Source organism: Eschrichtius robustus, chromosome 10, assembly GCF_028021215.1.
Source record: "Eschrichtius robustus isolate mEscRob2 chromosome 10, mEscRob2.pri, whole genome shotgun sequence".
NCBI lineage: Eukaryota > Metazoa > Chordata > Mammalia > Artiodactyla > Eschrichtiidae > Eschrichtius > Eschrichtius robustus.
In genome coordinates this window covers 19,625,120-19,637,404 of record NC_090833.1, presented here as the reverse complement: position 1 = coordinate 19,637,404, position 12,285 = coordinate 19,625,120, and the positions used below count along the sequence as shown (strand labels likewise).

The 12,285-nt window shown below is 49.8% G+C and overlaps 1 protein-coding gene across 7 annotated transcripts in view; it reads left to right on the top strand.

Moving 5' to 3' along the window:
* The first annotated feature begins 128 nt into the window (after positions 1–128).
* TMEM268 (transmembrane protein 268) overlaps positions 129–12,285 on the top strand; it is a 32,092-nt gene continuing 19,935 nt past the window's right edge. For 3 of the 7 annotated variants that reach the window (XM_068553450.1, XM_068553449.1, XM_068553448.1), the window contains exons 1-2: positions 7,900–7,920; positions 10,553–10,739. In XM_068553450.1, coding sequence (XP_068409551.1) covers positions 7,906–7,920; positions 10,553–10,739 — 202 coding nt within the window. In that variant the 5' untranslated portion in view covers positions 7,900–7,905. Of the gene's footprint in view, positions 2,730–6,693; positions 6,949–7,047; positions 7,141–7,862; positions 7,921–10,552; positions 10,740–12,285 lie in introns of those variants that run through there. The other 4 variants (XM_068553452.1, XM_068553454.1, XM_068553451.1 and 1 more) reach the window with 4 other exon arrangements.

Here is a 12,285-nt window from a genome sequence, read left to right as displayed (position 1 = left end):
ATTTTATCTTTTTACCTCATATTTCTTAGAAACTTAATGGGTATATGTTGTCTGTTTTCCTATGCCTTTTCGCTCAAGTGGCATATTATGAACACTGACTTTTTCTTTCTTAGATACAGTTTTTTTGTTTTTTTTTTTTTAATTTTAAGTCATAGCTTTATGTTGCAACTCTACTTATTCAAAAGTTAGATCATGAAGGTTCCTTCCTATGACCTTAGATATAGTTTAAAAAAAAACAATTAAGAAAGAAAGGGATTAAATATTTTTTTTTCCCTAAATCTTTCTTGAAGGTCAGGGGCTTTATCTATGAAAAAGTAGTAAATAGTTACTTGTAACCTGTGTGAACAGCCAGCCTTAAAATAGTCCTTTCCGGCTAAGAGTTAGAACAATGGGTACTAGTATTGGGCTGCTTTTGGTTTCTCTTATTTAAAATTACTAGATGATAGAATTCAAGAACTTGTTACATGTCACTACTTGGTGTACTGATAGTGTACTAATAATCATTTAAAAGTCAAGACTCTGTCATGCATATTTTTCCCCTCTGCTTCATCCTCTTTGATAATGCAAACTGCACTTTGACCCAGATGTTCTGCAGAATTTCAGTAAGGAAATTAAATTAGCACATGTATCACACACATTAACATACATACTTAGAAAATATTCATGGTACGTATCTTAGCAGGAAGGAAATCACTTGTGATTTCACCCAACAACTGTTTCGAAAAACATCAAGCAGGGGACTTCCCTGGTGGTCCAGTGGTTAAGAATCCACCTTCCAATGCAGGGGACAAGGGTTCGATCCCTGGTCAGGGAACTAAGATCCCACATGCTGCGGAGCAACTCAGTCCTCGCTCTGCAGCTACTGAGCCTGTGCGCTCTGGAGCCTGCTCGCTGCAACGAAGACTCGTTGCAGCCAAAAAATTTAAAAAAAAACACACACAAAAAAAACAGCAAGCAACTAGTAGATCTGAAGTTTGCTTTTTCTCTAGAGCACCCTGTCCTGGGGCAGCCTTGGATGGGTTATCAAGCATATTTCCTTCCTGGTGGGCTAAATGCTCAGTGCAGTACCTATTAGTAACTTCACTCTAGCACTTAAGAATTAAATGCCCTCTGAGCTTCCCTGGTAGCGCAGTGGTTAAGAATCCGCTCGCCAATGCAGGGGACACGAGTTCGAACCCTGGTCTGGGAAGATCCCACGTGCCGCGGAGCTACTGAGCCTGCGCTCTAGACCCTGCCTGCTACAACTACTGAAGCCCACGTGCTTGGAGCCCATGCTCTGCAGCAAGCGAAGCCACCACAACGAGAAGCCCATGCACCGCAACGAAGAGTAGCCCCTGCTCGCCACAACTAGAGAAAGCCCACGCAGCAATGAGGACCCAATGCAGCCAAAAATAAATAAATTATATTTTTTTTAAAAAATGCCCTCTGACCCACTAGAAGCTGAAAGTCTTCGGCTGCAAGATAATTTCTGGTACATAGAAACAATTGAAAGAACATCGTGCTGAAACTATGGGGGAATTAGATGGCCTTTTAAAAAATTGCATCTTTTATGTGACTGAGGATGGGTGGATCTCAGGCCACTTCCATCTCTAGTTGCTGTTCCCTCTTAACAGAATTCCTCATAAGAATTTTCTATACGAGCTTTTCCATTTTTTACTGTTCAAGCACTCCAGTCAGGCTTGCCATGCCATTGAAACTGCTCGTCAGGGTCAGCAATGATGACCAAGTTGGTGTCCAATCCTCTGCCTGCTTGACCTTCAGTATCATTGGGCAGGATCGGCTATTCCTTCTTGAGCCACTTTCTCAGCCTCCCTTCTGCACCCATGAGCTGCCTTGCCTCTCCAGTCTCTTGCTGGCTCCTCCCCATCTTTTCCTGTGGTTTTGTTCTTGGATGTCTCTACATCCCCTTTTGAGACCATCTACATTTCATGGCTTTGATACCATCTATATTGAAGACCCAAATTTATATCTCCAACTCTCCTGAACTCTAGAATTCTCAGATTGCTTATTTGATATTTTCATTTAGTTATCTAATAAGCATCTCGATCCTAATATGTCCCAAACTATACCTGGTTTTGTTAGGACTTTACTCCTGGTATTGCTAAGTGTATCCAGACCACGGTCAGCAGTGTCCTTGACCTCTACCCACTGGATGCCAATAGTACCCCGTCAGTTGTGACAACCAAAAATGTCCCCAGACGTGGTCAAATGTTCCCTGGGGACCAAAACCACCCAGTTGACAACCACTGTTAAAGCAACAACAAAATTAATTGAAAGTACCACACGATCGCTGGAACATTCTAGGTACTCAAAAAATGTTTCCTAATTTTCTAAAATTTGGTTTTTTTCTCATCCTGATCATCCTTGATTATATGTCTAATAATAGCTCTTATTTGTTGGTATAGGATATACTCTGAAGTCTCAGTGGCTTAATACAACAAAGATTTCTTACAATGTTTGATACATGTTGGGTGACCAAGGCAGCTGTTCTCCATGTGGTGATGCAATGATTCAGATCACTTCCACTTTGTGGCTCTACCATTTTAGCACATGGTTCCCATGATTCCAGAGGCAAGGAAAGAAAAAGTTGGCACACGTGCACCAGCTCGTCTATGCTTACGTCCTGAAATAAATGACACTTGTTCTAAGCTCATTGACCCTTGTGCGTCACATGAGCCAACCTGACTGCAAGGGAGGCTAAGAAATAAGGCACATCCTGTGGTTATTTGGTGAGTAAAAAATCTCTCTGCTACAATTGCCAACAGTAGCTCTCTCCATGCCAGCTAGTGACCACGTGCATTGTTCACGAGCAATAATATTTTGAAAGGCATCTTTTTTCCTGAGTAGTGGGTCTCAACGGTGGGTTTCAAATGTTCAGTAAACCATGTTGTAAGCAAATGTGCTGTCATCCAGGCTTTGTTCTATTTATAGAGCACAGGCAGAGTAGATGTAGCACAGTCCTTCAGGGCCCTAGGATTTTCAGAGTGGTCGATGAACAATTGGCTTCACCTTCAAGTCACCAGCTGCGTTAGCCCCTAATAAGAGAGACTGTCCTTTGAAGCTTTGAAGCCAGGCACTGACTTCTCTCTAGCTGTGAAAGTCCTAGATGGCGTCTTCTTCCAACATAAGACTGTTTTGTCTACATTGAAAACCTGTTGTTTAGTGTAGCCACCTTCGTTCATTATCTTAGCTGGATCTTCTGGGTAACTTGCTGCAGCTTCTACATCAACAATTACTGAATTACGGAGATGGCTTCCTTCCTTAAACCTCATGAACCAATCTCCACTAGCTTCAAACTTTTCTTCTGCAGCTTCCTCACCTCTCTCAGCCTTCACAAAATTGTACAGAGTTAAGGCCTTGCCCTGGATTAGGCTTTGGTTTTAGGGAATATTGTGGCTGGTTTGACCTTCTATCCAGACCACTAAAAACTTGCACCAGGGAATTCCCTGGCCGTCTAGTGGTTAGGACTCCGAGCTTCCACTGTAGGGGCCCCGGGATCAATCCCAGGTTGGGGATCTAAGATTCTGCAAGCTGCACAGCGTGGCCAAAAATTAATAAAAATAAATTTAAAAAAACCAAAGTATTTCTGCTGGTTTTGACCCAGTTTCCTGACAAATAGCATGTGACTTGTCTAACTCCCTGCACATTTCCTGCCAAGGACAGTGGTGTGTCTAGGGCCCAGCTCTCACGTGCATATCCTATAGGGGAGTGCTCACTGTGTGATGTGACTCCCAGGATTTCGAATCAGTGTAATGGAGCCAGGAGCAGTGGAACGTACTGTGGGATGTGCTTTTGGAAATACTTTTTAAGATGGCTCTAATTAGTGGCCAAGCCTAGATTTGAACACAGGTCTGCCTGACTTTCCAGCCTGGGTTGCTGTATGATTTAGTTCAGTTTGTTCAGGCCATGGCAATGTTTCAAGCAGTGTGTTTCTAAAAGAGAAAGTGAGTGACTCTACAACTGGCAGACGAGTTCCAAAAAACAAGATCTAATTTTTGATCTTTGCCTTTTCACTTACTCATCCCATGGTTCTGAGGCTCTCTCCTGTCCCGTCTGCTGCCACACTTGAAGATTCTTCCAGGCCAGGAAGCAGTTCTTTCCCTCTTGCTTCACCAAGGTTGCCAGCTAGTTGGCAGCTAGCCCTCAGACATGGGCCTGTAACCCTTGCAAACATGACAGGACGAAGGGGCAAATGCTGAGTAAGTGTGGCTTTGGCTGGGGTTTGTGGTTATTTGGATTTATCTGTAGTTGAGGCCCTGATAATTTCATTCATAGCTATTCATTCACTAATTCAGATGTGTGTAACAATAGCTGGGGGCCAGCTCTGAGCATGGGGAGAAACAGCCCTGTGCCCCAAAGGTTTATTCTCCTTTTGGGAAAGGGGACATTGAACAATGACCATAGCGAGTGCTAGGTGTGGCCATAGGTTAAGGAAGCGTAACTGTGAGAATGGGGGACTGGCCTGGGCTCAGGACAGGAGAGGGCTCCTAGAAGAAGGGCCCTTTCAGCTGAGACCTGAGAATGTGTCAGTTACCTGGGCAATGAGGTGAGGACGAGGTTTGAGGGTTACCTTCCAGATGGAGAAGGATGGCAACCACTGAGAACTGGAAGTGAGAGAGAGCACAGGTGTAGGAGGAACTGAGAGATGGTCTGTGCTCTTGGAGCTTAGGGTTTTCAGAGGTTGGGGGACAGCGGGTAAAGATGAGTACAGGGTAGGCTGGGGGGTGGGGAGGGGCTTGGGCCTGCCACAGAGAGCCTTGTGAATCCATCAAGATAGCGCCACTGAAGACTGCTTTCCAGTGGACTTTACTAGGTATTACTCACCTTTTACCAGATTTCATTCATCTTTCTCCATTCTCCATGGAGCCCCCATTCCCTCACGCCATAGTGCTAGGCCTTGCCATTTGCTGTATTTTAGGAGATGCAAAAGAATTGCCCAGAAATGCAGTTCACTTTTTTCTTTTTTTAAATTTATTTATCGCTGCGTTGGGTCTTCGTTGCTGCGCAAGGGCTTTCTCTAGTTGCGGCGAGCGGGGGCTACCCTTCGCTGCAGTGCGCGGGCTTCTTGCGAGCCACAACTACTGAGCCTTCGTGCCACGACTACTGAAGCCCGTGCGCCTAGAGCCCATGCTCCACAACAAGAGAACCCACCACAATGAGAAGCCTGCAGTTCACTTTTGCTCAGCACTTTCTGCTAAGCACTTCATCATCTCATTTAATTCTTAAAATCTCTCAGTTTAGCAGATATTCTTATCCTTTTATAAATGAGGGAATTGAAGCTCAGAGAGGGGAACCGGCCTGTGCAAGTTCACATGCCAGTGAGTGGTGGAGCCTGGTCAGCCAGTTCCAAAGGCCCACGTCTTCTGTGCCTCCTTAGCAAAGGAGGCTGATGTGTCAACGTTCAAGCTAGAGCGACAGGCAGTGAGAATGCAGAGTGAAGGTAGCTCGGCAGAAAGGGCAGGAGTATGACGTCTGGCTTCGTGTAGGAGATAGGCCTTGCTGGGGAGGCAGGATTTAGATGGTGACCAGTTCACACACCTGTCCCAGCATCCCTTTCAACATCCAGTCAGCAGGTAGGAAAACTCCAACAGCCCATGAATCTTGCTCCCATGCCCTCAGATTGTGTTTTGGGAAATTAGGCAAACTAAATAGAGATCTTGTGTGTCTTGCTCAATGGTACCCAGAACAATGCCTGGCACTCGGCAGGCACTCGGTGTCGATCTTTTGATGAATAAATGAATAAACTAATTTTTAGTAGCCTGCTTGCTGGATGCTCACTTGTCTGGTGAATGAGGATCCTGCCTGGGCAGCATCAGCTGCTTATTCCTCAGTCACTGCTCTGCTCGTGTCCCCAAGCACTCCACCTCTGCCTCTGGCAGAGCATGAAGGCAACTAAGTCCTGGGATCCGAGAGGCCCCCAGCAATTTGGCAATGTCTGCTGAAATTAAAATTGCACCCGTATTCTGACTCGGGAAGTCCACTTGTAGATAGGCAGGGTGTGGCAGGTACCCGGCACTGTGGCTGTGACTGTCCCAGCAAGGCCTGTGAGCAAGAGTGGGAATTCCTCTTACATGTCCGCGAGCGGAGAGAGGCAAAGGAAAAAAAGAGCCTTCCTATTACAATACATGGAGGTGTACGCACCCCTTAAAAAGAAACCAGACGGGAGTGTTCTGGCATGAGGTGAATGCCAAGGAACTTTGCTGAATGAAAAAGCAGGGTGTCCAACGGAATAGAACAGGTTCCCTTTTGTGTAAATGCACAGTGTACACATCTGTCCATACCTTTCTATGGAAACATACACAAGGTTAGTGCTTCCCTAGACCCCCCTGAAATCTCGAGTGATGGTGCTGGGGGTGGCAGCCAACGTCTAGTGAGCGGCCATCATGTGTCCGGCAGTTGTGTACACTTCACACCGATTTTCTGATTAGAGCTTTACACAATCCCATGAAACAGTATCATCTGTTTTTTACAGAAACCTAAGGCACAGAGAGGTTAAACACCATAGCGAAGATGACCTAAAAAATCGGAGACACCTGGCTTAGAGCTCAGGGAGCCTGATCCCCAAACCGATGCTCTTAACACAGTGCACGTATCATTTTTCATTAAAAAAACAAGTCCCTAAGAAATTTCTGGTCCAATTATTTCTTCATCCACCGGGTCCCGTGACTGTCAGACATGGGCTGGACCTCAGAGGCAAGCCGCTGCTCTCACGACGGGGAGACCGAGGCTCCGAGGGGGGCGGGAACTCATTCCGGCCGGGGCGCTGCCCCCCACCCCCACCCCGAGCCCCAGAAGCGACGCACGTGGTGGGCGAGCGCGGAGGCGCTTCCCGGCGTCCCGGGAAGGAGCCCGGCTGACGAAAGGCAGCTCCCAGCTCGGCTCCGAAGCGGGCCCGGGAGCCGGCTTCCCTCTGGGCCCCGAGGCGAGCCCGGCGGGCGGCTCCTCCCGGTGGGGTGACCGCGCGGGGCCGGCCCGGCCCGGGGGCGGGACCCGGGAGGGCGGCGCACGGCACGGGCGGCGGGCGGAGCGCGGGCAGCGGTGCCCCGAGGCTGCGGCGCTGTGGGGCGGCGGCGGCCCCCGACCTTCCGCGTCCCCGGGCTCCCCGGGCGGCGGTGAGGGCGGCGACGGCGGCGCGGACGGGTGAGTGTGCGCGGGCCCGGGGCGCGCGCCCCTGTGTTTGCGCGCGGGCCCGGGCGCGGGCGGCCGCGAGCCCCGATTTGAGCCGCGCGGGTCCCGCGCTGCCGCCTGGGCGCCCGTGTCTTGGTCTGGGGTGGGCGCCGCGGGCCGCGTCCGCGTTCTTCCTGCGCCTTTGGGCCCCATTTCCCCCTGTCGTGCGTGGGAGCTGCTCTCGGGCGGCTCCTGGGAGCCGGTGGGCTTGGGACAGTGGGAGTGATTTCGGGGTGAGGGAGGCCCAGAGGCAGCAGACCCGGGAGGAGACTTAAGGGCAGAACCTGAAGCTAGACTCAGCCGCCCAAGGCCAAGGCCAGATGCGGCGGAACATCCCTTGCCCGAATGAGCTCGGTTCCGTTGTGGCTCCATCCCCCACCTGGCTCCTTGACCTTGGATAGTTCTCTTTCGTTTATGGGTTTTAATTTCCTCATGTGGAAAGTGGAGAGCTTGGAGCCATTGTCTCTCAAGGCTTTTCCACCCCAAAACTTCTGTGACAGACCCTCTGTGGTCCCTTGTTGGGACTTTCCAGTTTAACAAAACAAAACCTGACTTGTAAAAACTGTAGGATTCCCCCTCTCCCCCAACACACAGGAAGGCACACACGCACACCCCTCAGTGCGGCACAGGGCCTCCTGGGGAAGCTGGGCACTCAGTGTCTGCAGAAATGGAGACCTTTGCTCAGCGGGACTTTTAGGATATCCTCCTTTGCAGAGGCTTGCCACTCAGCTCAAAACGATGGATAACTGGAAGGTCTGGTTAAGTGGAATCAGCAGTGGGAGTTAAGGAAGCTGGGGAGTGGATGACCAGTTAGTTACAGGAACCTCAGGGCTGTGCTCCCTCCCTGGCTCTGATTCCACCCTGGTGCCTCTCCCTCCCTCCCTTGCCCCCTAGGGCTAGTGCAGGGCTGAGTGGGGTGGCAGGTCAGGACACAGTGATGGGTGATGGGTCAGCACCTGCCCTTGGCCAGTCTTGCCAACACCCCTCCTGCCCTCTGCAGCCTCCAGGTAGGATGAGGGGCTGCAGGGTGAGTGCAGAGGCTGCCCTGATTGGGCCCATCCTGGCCTCTGGTTTGTACCTCTCCCTACTTGGTAGCCCCTTCTCTTGCTCTACCTTTGCCAAGCCAGGAGCCTCTTTCCCTGCTCCAAGAAGCCTCCTGAAGAACTCTTCCCTCATTCCAAGGTGCTGCCGGCTCCCTCTGACTGCCTTCTTTGGTCATTGTCTGTTTGTTATTTCTCTTTCTCTGAGTTTGTCTTTCCCACCAGATGGTGGTACCCAGCAGGGAGGGCTGAACAGGGACTTAAGATTTTATTTCTGGTTTTATAGTTTAGCAAGCACAGGGCCTGGCACTAGAAGGTTCTTAGGGAGTGTCTGTGGAGTAAAAATAATGATTGCTATATTCCTTTTTGCCCCGTGCTGCTCTCGAGTGACTTAAGTATGAATTCTTTAAGCCTCACAACAGCCTCGTTACGTTATTCCCATTTACATGTGTAGAAACTGAGGCAGATACAAGTCACTTGCTCCAGGTCGTACACGTGGGAAGTGGCAGGACTGTGCAGGTTGCTTTTATCCATTACACTAAATGGCCTTCAGGTGAATGAATTCTCCTGGTTGGGACTTTGTGGAGGCTAATTGGGCCACCTGGGGTGCTGGGAGTTCTTCTTCCCAAAGACAATGTCTAGTTGTGGGATTTTTGCAGCTAATGAACCTTCCATGCAGTCTGGAAGGACGTCTGTGCAGCTCCAGCTTGTGGGTGGTCCCTCCTGCCTGGAGGAGGGAGGGTGGGCTCAAGGACCTTTCTGAGATTCCAGTACAGCTTCTCTGGGCAGGTTCCTAGCTATGATGTCCCTGGGTTCCTGGTCTGGAAAATAGATCCAAGGATTCTGTTTGTCTCCTGGGCCTAGGATATAATCAGGTGAGGCAGGAAAGGGCCTCAGTTATTGCCAAGTGCAGGGCAGACATCCTTGGGCTGTTGTTGTTGCTTTCATGCCTCTTGGGGGAACAAGATAAGAGGGAGGAAATAAGGGGTGATATGACTGACTGGTACTCAGTGATATTTGGGAGTGCCTACTGTGCGCCAGGCTTGGGCTAGGTGAGGGGAGATGGTCCCTGCCCTCCCACAGCTTGGCAGCTCAGATGCCAACCGGAGCTTGTTACTAGATCACACCTGGGAAATGCAGTCTCCCTCGACCCAGTCTTTTTTTTTTTTTTTTTATAAATTTTTTAATTTATTTATTTTTGGCTGCGTTGGGTCTTTGTTGCTGTGCGCGGGCTTTCGCCAGTTGCGGTGAGCAGGGGCTACTCCTCGTTGTGGTGTGCGGGCTTCTCATTGCCGTGGCTTCTCTTGTTGTAGAGCATGGGCTCTAGGCACGCGGACTTCAGTAGTTGTGGCACATGGGCTCAGTAGTTGTGGGTCACGGGCTGTAGATCGCAGGCCCAGTAGTTGTGGCGCACAGGCTTAGTTGCTCCACGGCATGTGGGATCTTCCTGGACCAGGGCTCGAACCTGTGTCCCCTGCATTGGCAGGCGGATTCTTAACCACTGCGCCACCAGGGAAGTCCAACCCAGTCTTTTTTAAGGCAGTCTAAGGAAGAGGCTCAGCGATAGCCAGACCTGGGTGCTGAGGTTCAGGGGCATGGGAATGATGGGCTTGGATTCTGGAGCTGGATGGCCTGGTCCATCTCCTGTCTCCACAGCTCCCAGCCATCCCACCTTGGGCAGGTCATGTCACATCTTTGACCCTCTGTGTTCTCTCCTGTGAAATGGGAAAAACCTGTGAGGAAATGGGCCTTATGATGAGCAGGGTACTGGATGCCATACTTATGTTTCCTTGTGTTATCCCCACAGCAGCTATGCCAGATAGGCCTCCCTGAACCCATTTTACAGATGAGGTCAGAAAGGCTCAGGGAGTTAAGTACCTTGACAGTGAATGCCCCAGAGCATGTGAGGGCTGAGTGAAGGTTCAAATCTAGGTCTTTTGGTGCTAAAGTCCTTGCTCTTTTCTTTTCATAACATTTTGCTGCTTTGTATAAACAAGGCTCCCCATGATGAATATACCTATCCTGTACTCAGTCAGGAGGGGAAATCCCAGATGCCTGGGAGTGGGACCTGGTCAGCTCGTGAGTTCTCTGTGGGTCCCTCGATGTGTCTGAGCTGGAGAAGATCCAAGACCAGAAGGAAGTCTCAGCCAAGGCCTTGGAGGGTTTTAGCTCTTCCCCCTCACTCCTGAGAACGTTCCTCAGCATAATCAGCAAGACCACAGTCCAAGGAAAGACTCTGGGCGGCTCTCACTGGTCTGGTGATGGCTTTGGCCTTGAGAGCCTGAGGAGCCTGGCCTGCCCAGGACCAGGCCTGACGTTCTTTCTCGTGATGTTGTTTTCTGAAGGCAGGCGAAGCTGAGCTGGCTGCTCCAGGATGCACCACAGCTCTGAGAAGGGGAAGTAGAAGTCCTGCTGGCTCTGCTATGGCGTGTGAACCGCAGATGGACCCCGGCGGGGCGGCCGGCCCCTTGCCCACCTCCTCCCCTGGGTGGAGCGCCCTGCCTGGCGGGAGCCCTCCTGGCTGGGGGCAAGGTAGGATCATGACCCTCAGTTCCTTCCTCCCCTATCCACTCAGGATGCTGAACTGGACTCACATAGTATGATTGAGGGGAGGGGAGTGGAGGGGCATCCTTAGATGAGGGTGGGCATTTGGGGATGTGTTTCCAGGCCAGTTTCTGTCATTTCTACCTATTCTCTCTGTCGCCAACTCCTTAGATTGCCCTCTGCCAGGATCCCTGCTGTAGCTTCCTAGCACCTCTCCTCCTTGCCTCTTCTGTTCTCTGCATGGTGTCTCAGAGAGATTTTTTAAAATGCACAGCCAACCAAATCACTTTCTGTTTCAGTGTTTCCCATTAGGCTTAGCATGAAGATCTATCATTCACCAGCTTGCAAGGCCTGCCTAAATGGCTCTTGCTGACCCTGTTCTCTGTTCCTGCCATGCTGCCCTGCCCCAGGACCTTTGCACCTGCTGTCCCTTCTGTGTGTTATGCCCTTTCCCTGCCTCCTTTTCCCTGCTTAATTTCCATCCATCCTTCAGAGCTAAGTTCAGATATCCCTTCCATGGGGAACCCTTTCCTGATGGCCCAGCCTAAGCCGGGACCCTCTGATATATTCCTGTTTCTCCCTATAGCAATTACTAGTCTATAATTAAATAATTACCTGTGTAATAAAGTGTTGAATGTCCAGTTTCCTCACTAGAATGTAAGCTCCATGAGTGCAGGGGCCCTGTTTTGCTTTGTTCATCACCGTGTCTATAGTACTTAGCACACGGCTTGGCCCATAGTATTATTATTATTTTTTAAATTTTATTATTACTTATTTATTTATTTTTGGCTGCATTGGGTCTTTGTCGCTGTGCGCGGGCTTTCTGTAGTTGTGGTGAGCGGGGGCTACTCTTCGTTGCGGTGCACAGGCTTCTCATTGCAGTGGCTTCTCTTGTTGCAGAGCATGGGCTCTAGGCGCGTGGGCTTCAGGAGTTGTGGCTCACGGGCTCTGGAGCGCCGGCTCAGTAGTTGTGGCACACGGGCTTAGTTGCTCCGCGGCATGTGGGATCTTCCCGGACCAGGGCTCGAACCCGTGTCCCCTGCATTGGCAGGCGGATTCTTAACCACTGCACCACCAGGGAAACCCTTGGCCCATAGTAGATGCTCAATAAGTATTCTGTTGAATGAATGAATGAATGAATGAGTGGCTGGGCATAGGCAAGGGGAGATGGCATTTTGCATTGTGGCTTGTTTCTTAGATGATTTAAAACTTTAAAACAAGGGTTCCTTTTATGATTACTGTTATTAGGAAAGCAGTTCACATACACACACACACCAGTAGAATGAAATGGAATGGAATAATTTGCCTTCAGCTCTTTGAAGATATTGCTCTACTGGTTTTTGGCAAGCCAGTTCTTGCCCCTTCATAGGAAATAGCTCCCTGTACACTCACACACACACACACACACACACACACACACACACACACACACACACACACACACGCTTCTTTGGTAGCTTTTCAGATCCTTTTTCTTAGCCTAGGTGTAAAAACAAGTATTTCTAAGTGGAGGACTTGCAGTTCTCCCTTTGAG